Raw genomic sequence first — 17,944 nt, forward strand, 5'->3', positions numbered from 1 at the left:
GAATTAAGGAGGAAATGAATTATTATTCGGTGAAAAAAAATTAGGTGGAAATAAAATAGGAAATTAAATTATATTGTTTGATGGGAAAGAATATAATTATTAGGAATGAGAAGAAAAAAAAAAAGGTATAAACACTAAAATATATTTGTGCCCGCAAGTGCAGCTCAGTTAATCTGAATAAAATTTGAAAAGAATTAAAATATATTTATGTAATAATAACACGAAGTAATAATAATTAAAAGTACTTTTGTCATTTCTTCTCTTTTCTCCTTTATATACGGGGATACTTGCAATTCCCTCTGACTAAAAGCTGTCATTTTTCAACCAAAACACCCCATAAAACCATTTATATCTACAGTCCATCTTCCCCATGCAAAATTGGAAACACACAAGAAAAGCATAAATCTTGTTTGAAGTTTCCAATTCCATTCCCACACGCAAAACACTTTTCTTTTTGCCATGACGGCAGACACAGCAGATTTAATGCAGTAGATTCATAGCTGTACTGTACTGTGTACTAGAAAAGGTTGGAGTCATCCCTTTCTTGGAACCAGTATTTCCCTTACTCTGGAAGCTTTGAAACCGAAACCTTAAACTTGACCACACCCCCTTCAAGGATTCCATCTGTTCAAGAAACAAGAATCCAGTTTGGGTATCTCTGTCTAGTTGAGATCTCTGGTAAGAATTGGCATTTGGGTATTTCTGTCTGTTTTCGTTTTTATTTTTATTTAATGATTTTGTTTGGATATCTGTAATCCTTGGAAATGCGTGCGTTTGTTGACTATGTTCATAATCCATGCATTTATAGTGGGCGGATTGTTATTAAAAAGTGACGGTTATAGTTCAATAACTGCTATCTGTATAATTATTCATTTTTCTTTGTAAAAGGCAACAAAGAATGAAAGCTATATATTCTTCCCAAACTATATATATATACTACTGGATGCAGATTTGAAGAGAGTTGATATGGCCACCACTGAACCCAAAGAGCTCCAATCAGATCCTCCGCCATTTCAAGAATCAGGTAATCTTTCTCTCATTGGTGTTTGGGGTTCTCTTGGTAGATCAAAGAGATTGATGATATCAAGTTTTGAAAGGAAGAAATGTTTTCTGATTTTCAAATCAAAATCAGTTTGATGCATTGAAAGTACCCTTTTTGTTCTGTTTTTGTTCTTTCTTTTTGGGGGTTTTTGTTGAGCGGAGGCCGGTGAAGGATCAAATCGAACACCATGTGGTTTAGGGGAATTGTTGGGCGGTGGGCAAAGTCCAGCACCCTCGTCTTGAAAGTGTAGCGGTATATAAGGAAATAAAGTTGGGATTTTGTTACTAACTGTAGTTTTTGGCATAATTGTAAGCGTTTGATCCTAAATGGTGGTATCAGAACAAGGTCAAATGAAGCTGTGTATAAGAAAATAAAGTTGTGTGTTCGGTAGCTATAGCTTTTGGCGTGGTTAGTACTTGATCCTATCAGTTTTTGAATAGAATTGGGATTTCTAAGAACTCTGAAATTTTGAAATGCAAAGGACATATAATAATTGAAATAAAGTAAAATTCTCATGAAGTTTTGACTATGTGCCAGTGCATTAGCAATTTTGTGTTTTTCTTTGCCAGTCTGTGTTGAGCATATAACCATTAATGTGCTTAGGCTTTTAGTTGAGATGGAACACATGTTTCAATTGTCTGTGTGGTTATGTTGAGTGTTTTCAACAGTTTGTTGCCTATTGTTTTGAACAAAAATTTGTTTATTTTTGTTAACTTTTAGTCTAATTCTCTGCATATAGGATGTCAACCGAAGTACCTCCCACCTGAATTTGTTGGTAGCAGAGACAATGGTCCTAAAACATCGTACTCTTGCTACCTCATTGAGCTTGATAAGTACTGTTATAAGAAGACACAACTTCAAAACATCATCCTTGCTTTGAGGACGAGGCTCGAATCCGATGACGAGAAATTGTCTTTTGAGTTGAAAGTTGATGGAGGCAGCTGGGAAGGTCAGATAGTGTACATTGGGGATGTTGGACTATCTAATGAAGAGGTGAGTGATAATAATATATTGTTTAGCAGTTGAAAATGATGTCCTTAAGTCGACTTTCTTGTTTTGCAGATACATAGGTGTCAGAGGTTTCAAGTAACTGTTTTTCGAGTTCTACTTGACCGTAATCTGAACAAACTAGATGAAGCATTGGGCGGGTTCAATCGTGTTGATGATGGTTCTGCGGTTATTGATTATCTCCTTCTCCCGTCTATTGGTCCGGCTGATGACCCGTTGATTGATTGGAAAATTATTTCGTCTGCGTTATTTTCATATCAAAACCCCGAAGATAAGCATTCACATTCTTGTTCTAGACATGGTTGCAGACCAATGCACACGAAGAACGGTTTGCTTTTCAGTTGCCTGTTGGAAAACTCTTTGGTATGGACGCCTCATAATGGCCATATCTATTGCATTGTGGGCATTCTCGATAATTTGGATGGTAGCTCGAGTCTTAAGACGGGAGGGAAAGAATCCATTACATACAAAGAGTACTATAAGAAAAAGTACGTAACGTATTTCATAAATGTTGTTTTATGTACAGAAAAGAGATCTTACATCCCGAAAACACTGGTGATTGCAGGCATGGTGTTGAGTTATGCTTCGAAACAGAACCGTTTCTAAATGGTAAACACATTCCTATGGTGCAAAATTATCTTCATAGAGGTGAAGCTCGGAAGATAAGAGGTAGCTATCGTTTTTTTAGTACCACTGATACCAAATTGAAGCATATGTTCTATCTGAACTAAAAGTCTAAGCTGATAGTTGGACTGCACATTTATTACTCGTTGCATTCTTATTTGCAGAATCAAGTGCTTCGTCGGTAGAATTGCCCCCGGAACTCTGTGATGTTATCATGTCGCCCGTGCCAATTGCTATGTTCTATTCTTTCTTATGTGTTCCCTCAATCATGCATCGGTTCGAGTCCTTGCTCATCGCTTCCCGCTTGAAAAAAATGTGCACACACCACTGTCCTAAAAGTGCTGTTATTCCAACCTCTAAGGTATGAGCTTTTATTAATCTACAATTAATGCCTTAATGTTCTTCAAGCCTATAAATTTTTCGACACTGAGGATCTTTGGCAAATGCTAGTTATGTCTGATATATTATAACTCTTTACTTTTACTGATAGATTTTGGAAGCAATTACAACGAATATGTGCCAAGAAAATTTTCATTTGGAGTCTCTAGAGACTTTAGGAGACTCTTTTCTCAAATATGCTAGCAGTCGACATGTATTCAAAACCTATCCAAATGATCCCGAGGGTCTTCTTACCGCTAAAAGAGAGAGAATGGTTTCCAATTCTCTGTTATACAAGCTTGGATGTAACTGTAAGATCCCGGTAAGAATTTCCTGACTGCATTCTGTGTTCTTGGTCACTACTCGATTGATCACTAAATTTGATTCTTTGTTGATTTATTTTGGTTGAGTTCAAAGTTGTTATTAAGCATTCTTTAACAAATTTCATTGCCATTTGCTTCGAATTGCAGTGGTTTATTCGTAATGAACAATTCGATCCTAAAACGTGGGTTGTTCCGGGTGATTGTTCCATAGAAAACAAACTGGATAAGGAGTGTGTGTTAACTTCGGGAAAACTATACAGTTGGGGAAAACGAAACATGAAGAATAAAACGATTGCTGATGTAACTGAGGCACTAATAGGTGCATTTCTTAAAAGCGTTGGAGAAATAGCAGCTCTATCGTTTATGAAGTGGCTCGGTCTAGATATCGATTTGATCAACGTGCCCGTTGCTAGGAACTTCCCTGTGAATGCAGAGAAGCTGGTTGACATAAAACGTTTGGAGTCTGATTCGTTGTTGAACTATACATTTCGCGATCCTTCTCTGCTGGTTGAAGCACTGACTCATGGTTCTTACGTTCTACCTGGAATTCAATCGTACCAGGTAATATCTATTGTCAATAATGTCTGATGATTTCTCGAACATTATATATATATGATTGGAAAAAGTATGGAGGGTTAACACGGGGGCTCGTTGTGCAGCGTTTGGAGTTTCTTGGGGACGCTGTGCTAGATTATGCCATCACGGGGCATCTATATGACAAGTATCCCGGGCTATCCCCGGGATGCTTAACCGAGCTGAGGTCAGCATCAGTGAACAACACCTGCTATGCTCTATCCTTGGTTAAGGCCGGGTTGCATAACCATATTCTTCACTCTTCCACTGCCCTTCAGATCCTTATATCCAACGCTGTTCAGGATATCGAGCAGTCCTCAGCCTCATCGACGTTTGGATGGGAGCTCGAGACAAGTTTCCCAAAGGTAATTAATTAAGTTGTTCATATATATCTTCTGCTAGCCAATTGCCATACACTTGTGGGATAATTCTATTCTGGGAATAGCACAGGTTCTTGGGGATATTCTAGAGTCTATAGCGGGGGCGATATATCTCGATTCTGGTCTCAAAGCAGACGTAGTTTTTGAGAAAATAAGACCGCTTTTGGAGCCCATGGTTACACCCGAGTCCTTGAGGCTTAATCCTGTAAAAGAGCTGACCGAACTATGCCAAAAGAGAAAGTACAGGATGGAGGCGCCCGTTGAGACTTACAAAAATGGCGAGGCGTATATCACGCTTGAGGTCGTGGCAAATGGCGCCGTTCACAGGGGCTCGTCCTCTGCTCGGAGCAAGAAGACAGCCATGAGATTGGCATGCAAGAGTGTACTGAAGTTGCTGGAACCTGCAGAAACCTGAGAATTTGGTCAAAAGTTTTATGATCAAGGAGTTGCTATTCCTGGGAATTGTTGTCTTTTGTAAGTGGAATTCTGCAGAATCCTTTGCTAAGGCTTTTAGGATGAGCCAAACAGAAAAATCAATTTTGTGACATTCTCATAATGATTTGTTGGCAAATTCAAAGATACCTCATGTACCCATTTGTCTAGAAAAATTCATATGGGTACATGATTTTATTTCCTTTAGTTATGAGGAAACTGGCCAACTTAGGATTGAGTTTAATTGTTATGGATGGACTAAAGTTTACCTTGCATTGTGAATTTTGGTCCAAAACAATTTGTAGTTAATATATTATGTGCTTTCAATAAATTATGTGTTTACTACAATTTGTAGTTAATATATAATGTGCTTTCATTTAATAACTTAGGGATTGCAAATACACAAAAAGACACTGCATGAGAGTAGTTGTTTTATTAATTAGTTGAATTTTGTACTACTTAATCACATATTTGCGCATGAAAGTGGCAGTTACATTATTAGTTGCACCAATGTGAAAGACGTTATTAGTATGTGTACAAATGTTAAAAATGTAAATTACTTTACTAAAAAGTGAAAATGATTGCACTTTTAAGTGATTTTTATTTGTAGTTTTTACTTGGACACTTACACCACTTGCACTTTTAACACATGTTACTTATACTAAAGTTCGAGTTATTTATGAAAATGTCACCGCGTCTTTTTTTTTTTTTTTTTTTTTTAAATTACATCTGATCCGTTAAATCTGGACACATGGACAACTGCGATTGGTCCTTAGGTCTTTCCTAGGTATCTGTTCTCACCTGAGCACACCCCTATTTTTAGTGTAGTTTCTAAATATATTACATTTTGTATACTAAGACTAAATTTAATATTGGTGGTGTTTAGTAAATAGTTTTTAGTTGTTAGCTGATTGGGTTAGTAGGTTTGACTAGTTGATAGCATTAGCTGATTGTAGAAAGTTGTTTGGTATATTAATTGTTAGCTGATAGTTGATTACATGCAAAATTACTTTTGCAAAAAAATTATCGAAAAAGTTAATTTAAGCAGCTTTTTGAATTTTTGCATTTTGGAACATTAAGTTGTTACAAAAAGCTAATTAATCAAACACTTACATTGAATGTTTAACTAAGTCAAGCAGTTAATAATGGTCAAATAAGTCAAAATTAGTTGATAAGCTAACTATGTTACCAAATATTACTATTATAAAAATAGAATTAAAAATAACTTTGAGGTAAGAATTAAAAATAACTTCAGTCTTCATCAACAGAAGTAGTAGACATATAAAATGGAATAGAGGAAGTATATTTTATATATTGACTATAGAAAACTGAGTGAATAGAAATAGTGGTTTTTTACTCCAAAAAAAAAAAATAGTGGTTTTTTTAATATTAAACCAATCATTGTACGACACGTGAATGTACTATTGCTGATATGAAGTTTCCAATTCCATTCTGCTCTTTAATGTGCTGATATGAAGTTTACTGAACTAAATTTGTACAGCTGACTAATATAGTACGGAGTAGCTTATAAGTGTACAAGAAAAGCTTGGAATCAGGATTTTCCTTAGTCTGTAAGCTTTACAATGAAAATCTTAAACCTCTACAAAAGCATATAACTGATCAAGAAACAAGAATCCAACTTTAATTTGGTATGTACCCACTGTTGCCTATTTCTTTTCTTTTTTCCTTCCTCTAGTTGGGATCTCTGCCAAGAATTGGCATTTGGATATATATTTCAGTCTGTTTTCTGTTTATTTATTTATTTATGGATTTGTGTGGATCTATAACTTCTATGTGCATATCTATCCACCAAAGAGTGAAAGATATAGTACTGGATGTCTGGATGCAGAGATTTGATATGGCCACCACTGGATCAACAGGGCTCCAATCAGATCCTCCTCCATATCAAGAATTAGGTAAATTTTTTTTTTTTTTTTTTTTTTTTTGGAGTTTGGGGTTCTCTTGGTAGGTTTGAGTTGTGGACAAGAGAATGATGAAACCAACTTTGCAAGGAAGGAATGTTTTTTTTTTTTTTTTTTTTTTTTTTTTTTAAATGAAAATTTAATTTAATGCTAAGAAAGTACTACTTTTTGTATTGTTTTGTTTAATTTTTCTCATGTACATAACTATTGTTTGAAGGTAAAGAATGAAAAGGTTTTGAAATAGAATTGGGATTTCTAAGAACTGGGTTTTCTTAATGCAATGGACATTATATATTAATAATTGAAGTAAAAGTTAATTACCATTTTGGTCCCTCAATTATAACTGTCAATGTAGCCCTTAATTTTCAATTAATTTCAACCAATTTGATTCTTGAATTGTTTAAAATTTCGTCAATTAAAACCCTCTAGGAACCAAAATGGTGATTTTTACATTTTTAAAATTTCGTCAATTTGGTCCCTAAAATGGTTTAATTGAGGAAATTTTAAACAATTCGATGATCAAATTGGTTGAAATTGAAAACTATGGACTACATTGACAGTTGGGGAACAATTAAGGGACAAAAACTATGATTTTCCCTTAAAGTAAAGAAAAATTATTAGCAATTTAGTGTTTTTCTTTAATTTGGTAGTCTATGTATAGTTGTTGTTGGGCGGAGGCCAATGAAGGGCTAAGTTGAGCATGGTGGCTAGGAGGATTGTTGGACGGAGGTTAGAAGGGCCAAGTACAGCATCCTGCCTCTTGAAAATGTGACAGTATAAGAAAATAAAGTTGCGCCTTTCATTACTAGTTATAGCTCTTTGACACACTGTTAAGCGCCTGATCCTAACAGTTGTGTCAAGTGTTTTCAACAGTTTTGTCGCCTACTGTTTTGAACAAAATGTTTAATTTGTTAACTTTTCATCCAATTCAACCTTTACATATAGGATGTCAACCAAAGTACTTCCCACCTGAACTTGTTGGTACTAGAGACAATGCTCCTCAAACATTATACTCTTGCTACCTCATTGAGCTTAACCGGTACTATTATAAGAGAACTCAGCTTCAAAACATAATCCTTGCTTTGAGGACAAGGCTTGAATCTGATGACGAGAATTTGTCTTTTGAGTTGAACATTGAGGGAGGCAACTGGGTAGGCCAGACAGTGTACATTGGGGATGTTGGACTATCTAACGAACAAGTGAGTAATAATATTTTCTACTTTTTAAGTTAGAATGAATTCTTTGATCATCAAACTTGTTTTGCAGATACTTAGGTGTCGGAGGTTTCAAGTAACTGTTCTTAGAGTTTTATTCGAGCATAATCTGAATACACTCGACGAAGCATTGGGCAGATTAAATCTGGTTGATGGTTCTGCAGTTATTGATTATCTCCTTCTCCCATCATCGATGGACCCGAGTGATGTTCCAAAGATCGATTGGAACATTATTTCCTCGGTGTTATTTTCGTACCAAAAACCGGAACATAGGCATTCAGATTCTTGTAGTTCTAGACATGGTTGCAGGCCAATGCACACAAAGAACGGTTTGCTTTTCAGTTGCCTGTTGGAAAGCTCTTTGGTATCGACGCCTCATAATGGCAATCTCTATTGCATTGTGGGCATTTTCGATCATTTGGATGGTAGCTCGAGTCTTAAGATGGGAAGGAAAGGATCCATTACATACAAAGAGTACTATAAGGAAAAGTAAGTTTTATTCGGTAAATTTTGATTATCTGTAGTCTGTACTGCAAAATTGTTAAATCCCGAAAACGCTGCTGATTTGCAGGCATGGTGTTGAGTTATGCTTCGAAACAGAACTGCTTCTAAATGGTAAACACATTCCTAAAGTGCAAAACTATCTTAGTAGAGGCGAAGCTAGGAAAGCCAGATCAGGTAACAATCCTGAAATTTTTGGTTTATTTTACAGTTCGTTTAAACGATTCTAATCAACAATTTTATTGTTTGTAGATGCGTCAGTAGAATTGCCTCCCGAACTTTGTGAGGTTATCATGTCTCCCGTGCCGATATCTACATTCTATTCTTTCTCATGTCTTCCCTCAATCATGCATCGATTCGAGTCCTTGCTCGTCGCTTCCTGCTTCAAAAGAATGTTCATGGACCAGTGCACTCGAAACGTTGTTGTTCCAACCTCCACGGTACGTTTAGTGAAGGGGCAACTTTATTTCCTTATATTGCCACATTATCGAGAGCCCTTTGGAGATTGTTCCGACTTTATTTCTTTTTGGTGTTAGATTTTGGAAGCAATCACAACGAATTTGTGCCAAGAAAAGGATTGTATGGAGTCTTTAGAGACTTTAGGAGATTCTTTTCTCAAATATGCTACCAGTCAACATCTATTCAAAACCTATCCAAATGATCAGGAGGGGCTGCTTACTGCTAAAAGAAAGGGAATGATTTCCAATTCTCAGTTATACAAGCTTGCATATAACCGAAAGATTCCGGTAAGAGTTACAACTTTCTCTTCTATTAGGCCAAAAACTATAGCTAGTAGCGAAGGCGCAACTTTATTTCCTTATACAGCAACTTTACTTTCGAGAGGCAGGGTGCTGGACTTGACCCTTTAGGCCTCCGTCCAACAATTCCCCTAGCCACCTGGTGCTGGATTAAGCGTTTTTTTGACAATTTCCATTGCCATTATTGCCTTCGAATTGCAGGGGTTTATTCGTGATGAACAATTCGATCCTAAAACATGGGTCGGGCCGGGTGATTATTCCATAGACAGCAAACTGGATGAGGAGTGTGTATTAACTTCAGGAAAACTGTACAGTAGGGGAAGAAGAAAAATGGATAATGAAACAATTGCTGATGTAACTGAAGCACTAATCGGTGCATTTCTTAGTACGGCTGGAGAAATAGCAGCTCTATCATTTCTCAGGTGGCTCGGTCTAGATATTGATTTTATCGATGCGCCCATCGTTGGGAACTTTCCCTTGAATGCAGAGCAGATGGTTAACGTCAAACGTTTGGAGTCTGATTCGTTGTTGAATTATACATTTCGCGATCCTTCTCTGCTTGTTGAAGCATTGACTCATGGCTCTTACATTCCACATGGAACTCAATCTTACCAGGTAATGTCCAGTTCAACTAAAAGTCTAAGCTGATAGTTGGATTGCACATTTATGTGTATATATTATATACACAACACGAGTCAGTTCAACTAAAAGTCTAAGCTGATAGTTGGATTGCACATTTATGTTTATATATTATATACCCAACACGAGTAGCTAGCTGAATGATTGATTGGCTCGTTGGGCAGCGTTTGGAGTTTCTCGGGGACGCTGTGCTAGATTATGCCGTTACCAGGCATTTCTATGATCAGTATCCCGGACTATCCCCGGGATGCTTAACCGAGCTGAGGTCTGAATCAGTGAACAACGCCTGCTATGCTCTATCCTCGGTTAAGGCTGGGTTGCATAACTATATTCTTCACTCGTCCACTGCTCTTCGGAGCAGTATAGCTGATTTTGTTAAGAATATCGAGCAGTCATCAGCCTCATCAACATTTGGATGGGTGCTCAAGACAAGTTTCCCATGGGTAAATTGTGCTTTATTTCTGAGATAATTCCTTAGTGAGATGTTTAGATGTTCATTAAAAAGCCTTTTTTTTTCTGGGAATAACACAGGTTCTTGCTGATATCATAGAATCTATAGCGGGGGCAATATATCTCGATTCGGGTTTGAGAACAGACATAGTTTTTGAGAAAATAAGACCGGTTTTGGAGCCCATGGTTACACCCGAGTCCCTGAGACTTAACCCCGTAAAAGAGCTGACCGAGCTATGCCAAAAGAGAAAGTACAGGATGAAGGAGCCTGTTGTGGTTCACAAAGATGGCGAGGCATGTACGACGATTGAGGTCATGGCAAATGGCGGTGTTCGCAGTTGCTCGTCCTCTGCTCGCAATCGAAAGACTGCCAAGAGATTGGCTTGCGAGAGAATGCTGGAGTTGCTGGAATCTGAAACCTGTTCCTGAGAGTTTATTTGATCTAATCTTTATGATCAAGCTAAGGAGTAGCAATTCCTTCCTGGGAATTGTTGTTTTATCTTTTGTAAATAGAATTCTGCAGAATCCTTTAATTTTCTAAGACTTTTAGGATGAGCCAAACAGAAAAAAATGCACTTCTGTGCCATTATATTCCTAATGGTTTGTTGGCAAATTCTATTATGTATATATAATACCATTTGGATAAAATGCAATACTAGTTATATATCATATATAGGTTCCCGTGAAACAGATACTTCCTTGTAAAGAATCATGAGAATTTATTTTTAGAAAAGAAAATTTTATTTATAAATTATTCAATCACTAACCATGCGCAACACTTCCTAAACTAGCTCAATCAAAGAATTAAAAAAAAAAAAACAATAATAATATATTCTACTACAATTGTAGCTTATTTTTCTATATTTTAAATAAAAGCATTAAAGGTCGATAAATATACAACGCTTTCCTCCTTAATTTCAAAATTTGCGAAGCTTGATTGATACGATGGCCGATGGGTCTCTGATCTTATTCTTCTTCTTCATCATCATCATCAGCTCACTTTCGAACCCCAGCAGATTCTAGAGACTCGTACTTGCGTGGAATGGTGAAAGGATCAGGTCGGGTCGGGTCCTGCAGAACTCGGGTTTCCGGGTCCTGGATCCGGCTAACCTTTCTCAGGAAAGAGTTGCTGACGTATTTGTCAGCGCCATTCACCGCCGTTTGGGGATCCTCCACTTCCACCATATTCTCTCTCATCGTCTTCTTCACCGACACCGACGGCGCGTGAAACAGCTGATTCTTCGCCGTGTGAACGGCCATACCTAACGCCATCGTTGTGAATCCGGCCAGCAGCCAAATCGGCATCGCATCTCCCGACGAGTACCTCAATACATCCAAAACAAATTTTTCAAATCACTGAAATTAGGTTATGAGAACGTTGCTAAATCACCAAAGAGATACCTCATACCATGATTTGGGCTTGTTATGTTGGGAGGCGGTGGAAGACGCAAACTGTCGCTTCCCGCCGCCGCCGACGGCGGCGGCATTCATCAAAGTTCTCCACTGCTTCTGCAATCACAATTCAAAAACGCATCTATCTCAATTCATCATATTCGTATTTACAATTGAATTTCTTTACAAAAACATCAAATCAAACAATTTTTCTTCATCTAAAATAAATGCATTTGAGTTAACTAACTAACCATAGCGGCAAAAGCCATGCTTTTCAAATTGAAACTTTTTTGTTTTTTTTTTTTTTCTGTGTAATAATTATATAAGGGGAAGGGAGTTAGTTGAATATTTGTAGGGGAGTGGGAGAGGCCTAAAAGCATGGGATTAAAGAGTGCATTTTGTGGAGAAGGGAGTTTTTCTAACTTTTTTTTTTTTTTTTTTTTTTTTTTTGAACATTTCTCCTTAAATTATGGTGGATCCTATGATTCAATCTACACTTACGTACTAATTATTTAATCAATAAACCAAATGTTTTGTTTGTTGGGTGAAAAAAGGAAATTAGCCTGTAAATGTGTAACACTAAGACAGGGCCGGTCCTAATATTTTATAGGCCCGGGGCAGGATAAAAAAAATGGGCCCCGATTAGTATGTATTTCATGCCTAAAATTTAAATTAAATAATAAAAATATTATTAATATCAATAACTTTAAATAAGATTAACAAGTTTTTAACAATTTTACATACACAGCAATAATCATGAAAAAATTCTAGGTGCTTTCCTTAATGCAAAATAATAAATAATCGTATAAGTGCCTTCATAAATAAATAATATTATAATTTATAAAAATGAATAAATAATTTAAAATCGAGTAAACTCATAAACAATAACATTGTTATCATAATAAATAATAAATAATAAATTAATTATTATTAAAAATTTATAAAACAATAATTACAAACATATGTGAAGCTAAAAATCATTTTTTGACTAGGAGTAAGAAATTAAAATATTTCAATAGCAATAAAAAAAATACAAAAAGATATGAAACATAATTATCTAGATAAAATAGTTTGAACATAAAGCATATTATAAATCACACATCTTTTATATTATTTATATGATTTTTATAAATACTTTTTCTTTTAAATAGATAAATTTCAAATTTTTTTTTAGAATAATTTGAATACAATGACACATGATAGAAGGTTCTATATTACATTGATTAGATATTCATAAAAAGGTACGGAGTAAATTATCTTTTAATTATTTTTTTAATTCAATCTCATTATCTCAAAATATATCATATAACCCCCTCTGTCCTATTTTTAGGTGTCTTGTTTGGTTAACATGAGTTGATTGAAGTTTTTTTTTTTTTTTTTTTTAAATTCAAATTTCATAATATGTTTAGTATAAGTATATAAAAATTTATAAATTTAAAAACTGGATTAAAAGTTTAATATAAAAAAATTTCATAATATGTTTAGCATAAATATATGAAAATTTATATATTTAAAAACTACATTAAAAATTCTAAAGGGAAGGATTGGATCACTGGCCTTTGATTAAATGAGATTAAAATTCAAATATCTTACCAATCAAACTAATTCACTTTACTATAAAACATATGTATATAAATTACTTATACTCAATATATATATATTATATATATAAAAGATAGGATGAGGCCCTCCTCCAAGCATGGGCCCTGGGCAAGGGCCCAGCCTGCCCTTGCCCCAGGGCCGGCCCTGACTAAGAGATATTGTACGTGGGACGAGTTTAACCGAAAGATCAGATGTCGTAATTTTCTTCTGTGAAGATCATGCTCTACTACTCGACCACCCATTTCGAGGCTACCAAATGTTTGTTTGTTAGTTTTGGTGAGGAACTGAGTATGTTATTTATTTATACAAAATTTTTGTATAAAATGATATTACTAGCTTATGATGGGTGCTACAAAGTTTCATATTTATTTATTATTAGTTAAGTTTATCCCCCTTCAACATTATATGATGTGTTGTGATTGACTGATTGTTAAGTCACATGCAACTCCTTTGGTTAAACAATTAGTTAGTAGTTATAATACATTATATTGAGTGAAATTATTACCTTGAAATATGTATAGTATTACTCTTAGCGTAATTTTTAAAATTCATTTAAACTATGAGACTCTATTATAGTGATTTTAGCTCATTGACAATTGGATCATAGAAAATTTAATATTAGTCAAGTGAGACACTTGATTAATGAGGAAGACCGCATGGGCCGTAGGTGGATGTGTAGGTTTAGGTAAGGTTTTTGGGGCGTCGTCCCTCCGTCATTGATCCTAAAAAAAAAAAAGTGCGATTAAGTCTCAAGGTTACAGTTTTGCCTATACGAGAGGAAAAAGGCTTATTACTGCTGATAAGATGGACTACCAATTGAACATTTCATAAGGCTTCTTATAATGTCATGAATACAACAAAACATCATTCAAAAGGAATTGAAACAACTTGCTATCCTTAAAACCTATATATATAACGCTGACTCCGAAAGAAGAATTTATCATGATATATGCCTAGCTACCTCTTCTGTGCTAAAGAATATAATATAGCACCATATATATCTAATCTGTGTGCAAAAAAACTACTATAACACTGCCCAGCTCGCTGCTTCAATGGATAGATGCCATCAGCATTTGAAATGAGGACAGATAGCCAGGATGATCAAAAGAACCAAGACTGCAACGATAAAGGCCACAACCAATTTTATCTTCATATTTTCGTACCACATCTTCTGCTTAATCTTCGTCCCTTGCTTCCGGAAATCTTGTGCCTGCACACATCAATGTGTACATACACAAAGTAACATTCATATATACTATTCATACATTAAGTTTCTCAGCTTACGCTAGACTAATCACTACACTATGCGCACAAAGATTTACACTTTGCGCCAGGGACGGAGCCAGAAATTCGATTGAGGGGGGCGAAGTAGGACGGATTCAGAAATTTTTTCCAGTAAAAGCGAAACATTAAAACAAAAGATATAATTTTAAAAAATAAATAAATTACCTAAGAATTTTTTTTTTTATAACCATTACTTAAGAAATATAATTGTAATTTAATAAAATAATTTGAATAGAAAACACATTATAAATTATACATATCACTATTAATATAAAAGAATGTGTGTGTGTGTTAAATATTAAAAAAGTAAATGTGTTAAAGCCATAGGGGAAGGACAAAATATGCTAATGCAAGGTTTCGAACCCAAAACCTTTCTTATTACCACAAATATGCTCTACCAACTAATCTAACTCCTTACGTGTTGAAATTTACTAGTTTTTTTTTTATACTAATACTAAAATATATACTATATATACATATATACATATACATATTATATATGGGGTGGGGTTAGGGGGGGCAGTTGACCCCCCTGCCCCCCCTCTGCCTCCGTCCCTGCTTTGCGCACAAGGTATCTAGCTAGGTCTCCCAATAACCTCTACGTTTCCTCTGCGATTCTAATCCTCTACACTACAGCTGGGGTCTAGGTCTCCCAATAACCTCCCTAGGTTTCCAGTGGACTTCGAACCTCCCGCACTGCAGTTGGGGTCTAGGTCTTCCAATGACTCTCCTGGTTTTTAGTGGGATACGGACCCCCCACACTGCAGTTGGAGCAAGCTAGGGTTCAAAGGCCCTGTTTGGTAAAATGACTGTTAGCTATTAGTTGTTAGTTGTTAGCTGATTGTGTTAATTAGAGGGTATAAATAGTTAATAACATTAGCTAATTGTAAAAAAGTGTTTGGTAAATTAGTTGTTATCTAATAGCCGTTTGGTATAATTTCTTTTCTCAAAAGCTAATTGAAAAAGTTGTTTGGGAGTAGCTTTTTGAATTTTAGCCATTTGGAGTTGCAAAAAGCTAATTAACCAAACATTTATATTGATATTTTAACTAAATCAAACAATTAATAGTGGTCAAATAAGTCAAAATGGGCCTATAAGCCAATTTTTTACCAAACAAGGCCTTGTCTCTCATTGACCCCAGGTTTTTAGTGGGATTCGAATTGAAAACCTCACATTACAGCTAGAGCAAGACTTTAAAGTGATCAGTCAAGAGGCTATGATACAACATATGTGCATGCATGCAGGCTGCATAAACTAACCTGTGACCGAAGATCATCTGTTTTGTCTACTAAAAGCTCAATCTTCTCACCACGGTCAAGAACCTGATGAGCACCAAATAAAAACGTATAAGCAGCTGAATATCTATCTATCTATGCATAATCTTATAAAGTTTCCTTAATTAAATTACCTTTTCAATATTTTCCATCATCACTCCCTTGACTTCATTAACCTGAGACTTGACCTTAGCAAGCTTGTCAATTTCATCTGGATGTTGAGCGCAATACCTCATGTGTTCTTTCAGTTTCGGTCTGTATGTATGTCGTAGAGATCAGAGTGGAAAATTAAAGTAAGGTTTAATGGTGAGGTGAGAAAAGAAAATAAAGAGAAAGGGATGGAATTGATGGATCGAAGCTACCATACCCATATTCCTTTTTTAGGCTATTGGCACCTGCAGTAGCGCCTTTCCCTTTACCATATTTCTTGTAAAAATCATCCTTTACACGCTCTAAGAACCCAATAGGGAGGTTCCTTCCAGCAGATTCAGCAGCAACAATACAGTAGGCTGCACATCAATTCAAAAACATTAAACCTTAGCTTGGGTTACGTTCTTAACTGTTGAACATATAACCATTAATGTGCAATTTAGACCAAAGGTTATCGGTTCGAATCTCTACGTCACCCGATAAGCGACCGACTGATCAAACCAAGAAGGCTCAGATTTGAACTCTGATCTTGCTTGTTGTGAAATATAGATTAATTCACAACAATACAACACGTACGTTGCAGCGTGTTATATATTGCGTGTATATACAAGCTAGGTTACAATTCCATTATTATTATTCAAACACAGATCCATCCTTGAAATTGATCGAAACCCAATACGCTTCAATTCTTTCGCATTTCACATTTAAAACACAAAAAAAAAAACAGAGGAATTGAAAATGCAAATTAAGGAAGACATGCATACTGAAACCGTTATCGACGAGGTAGTTGAAGGTGTGGGCATCGCAATTGTAGGTGAACCTGTTGCTTGACTCAGGGAGTTTCTGGAGGCATTGGGCGGCGACGCCGGTGAAGTTTCCGGTGAACTCCGTGTACTCCGCTAGGATCACCGTCCCGCGCGCCACGAAGCTGTAGATCAACGTCTGCTGTCCCATAATTTCTATTTCCTACGTTTGTTTTTCGAGATCGACCAAACCACAACCTTACCCAAAACGAGAGGAGATCAGAACAGAGAGAGGGAAACCAGGGAAGTTTATATATATATATATATATATATATATATATATATATATATATATATATATATATATATATATATATATGCGTAAAATGTTTCGTTATGTTGGCAAATGGATCTGAAATATAATATCATGCAGGTTGATATTTGAAACTTGAAAGCAAACACCGCAGCGGATCGAGATAGATGTTTATATATAATACTAGTCTATTTCTATTAGAATGCGCAAAAACATATGCCTAATATTTATATTTTTTAAATTAACTAAAAAAAAATTTACTAATTAAAATCTATATGAAATTAAATTTATTTATTATAATAATTCAATATATAATGTCTATAAATTTTATTATCATTAAAGAATATTAAAAAATATATGATGGATACATATGGACGGTAAAATAGCTTGCAAGTTATGTATGTATTAATTACCTTTATCAACATCAATCAACCATTTAAAAAATGGATAACATGACACCTACATAGTTCTTGAAGTGATGATGTAAGTTATAAATAAATACTTATTTAATTATGGGTCACATTTGTGTGAGACCGTCTCACGAATCTTTATCTGTGAGATATGTCTGGGCATGTCAATATGTAAATGTAATACTTACGCTAGTAAATGTAATACTAAATTAGGAATAAAATATTTATTACTTATAAGAGAAAAACATAATACTTTTGATGACAGATGTAATACTTTTATATTTTGATGTAAAAGTATTAATTCTTTCATTCAAAATATTATATTTTGATGGTTTACAATAATAGTTAGTTGGATATAATGGTGGTTTGTTGGTATGTTAGAGGGGGATTGTTATGTAGTAAATGGTGACACGAGTGAGTTAGTTGAGGTGATATAATAAATATCTACAAACTTAATAACAGTAGTCAGAAAAATGTAACAATTCAATCATAATGTTGACTTGGCAAAATCACTTATAAAAATTAACATGAA

At 35.3% G+C, this 17,944-nt stretch overlaps 4 protein-coding genes across 7 annotated transcripts; 2 read left to right on the forward strand and 2 right to left on the reverse strand.

The window, feature by feature from the left end:
• Positions 1–423: 423 nt before the first annotated feature.
• On the forward strand, positions 424–5,028 carry LOC109176126 (endoribonuclease Dicer homolog 2-like). Its single transcript, XM_019325558.1, has 10 exons — positions 424–678; positions 950–1,024; positions 1,782–2,035; positions 2,105–2,538; positions 2,616–2,719; positions 2,839–3,035; positions 3,165–3,374; positions 3,523–3,936; positions 4,035–4,313; positions 4,399–5,028. Exons 2-10 carry the CDS (start codon positions 967–969, stop codon positions 4,741–4,743), a joined length of 2,295 nt encoding a protein of 764 aa, XP_019181103.1. The 5' UTR covers positions 424–678; positions 950–966; the 3' UTR covers positions 4,744–5,028.
• Positions 5,029–6,244: 1,216 nt separating this feature from the next.
• Positions 6,245–10,913, forward strand: LOC109176123 (endoribonuclease Dicer homolog 2-like). 4 transcript variants are annotated; one of them, XM_019325557.1, is made up of 10 exons: positions 6,245–6,409; positions 6,576–6,676; positions 7,628–7,881; positions 7,949–8,385; positions 8,468–8,574; positions 8,650–8,837; positions 8,934–9,143; positions 9,357–9,770; positions 9,959–10,237; positions 10,326–10,913. In XM_019325557.1, the coding sequence occupies exons 2-10, from the start codon at positions 6,604–6,606 to the stop codon at positions 10,671–10,673; spliced, it is 2,310 nt and encodes a 769-aa protein (XP_019181102.1). In that variant the 5' UTR covers positions 6,245–6,409; positions 6,576–6,603; the 3' UTR covers positions 10,674–10,913. The 4 variants fall into 4 exon arrangements, with proteins under 4 accessions (XP_019181102.1, XP_019181101.1, XP_019181100.1 ...); XM_019325556.1 differs by having other exon boundaries at positions 6,245–6,403; positions 6,575–6,676; XM_019325555.1 differs by lacking the exon at positions 6,245–6,409 and having other exon boundaries at positions 6,416–6,676; positions 7,949–8,388; positions 8,474–8,574.
• Positions 10,914–11,065: 152 nt separating this feature from the next.
• On the reverse strand, positions 11,066–11,984 carry LOC109175527. Its single transcript, XM_019324794.1, has 3 exons — positions 11,888–11,984; positions 11,653–11,753; positions 11,066–11,568 (listed from the first exon to the last, which is right to left on the reverse strand). Exons 1-3 carry the CDS (start codon positions 11,903–11,905, stop codon positions 11,241–11,243), a joined length of 447 nt encoding a protein of 148 aa, XP_019180339.1. The 5' UTR covers positions 11,906–11,984; the 3' UTR covers positions 11,066–11,240.
• Positions 11,985–14,304: 2,320 nt separating this feature from the next.
• LOC109175538 (putative vesicle-associated membrane protein 726) lies at positions 14,305–16,909 on the reverse strand. The gene is made up of 5 exons (XM_019324804.1): positions 16,711–16,909; positions 16,164–16,305; positions 15,931–16,051; positions 15,782–15,844; positions 14,305–14,448 (listed from the first exon to the last, which is right to left on the reverse strand). Exons 1-5 carry the CDS (start codon positions 16,898–16,900, stop codon positions 14,305–14,307), a joined length of 660 nt encoding a protein of 219 aa, XP_019180349.1. The 5' UTR covers positions 16,901–16,909.
• Positions 16,910–17,944: the final 1,035 nt, after the last annotated feature.

Source organism: Ipomoea nil, unplaced genomic scaffold (genome assembly GCF_001879475.1).
Source record: "Ipomoea nil cultivar Tokyo-kokei standard unplaced genomic scaffold, Asagao_1.1 scaffold0688, whole genome shotgun sequence".
Taxonomy (NCBI): Eukaryota; Viridiplantae; Streptophyta; class Magnoliopsida; order Solanales; family Convolvulaceae; genus Ipomoea; species Ipomoea nil.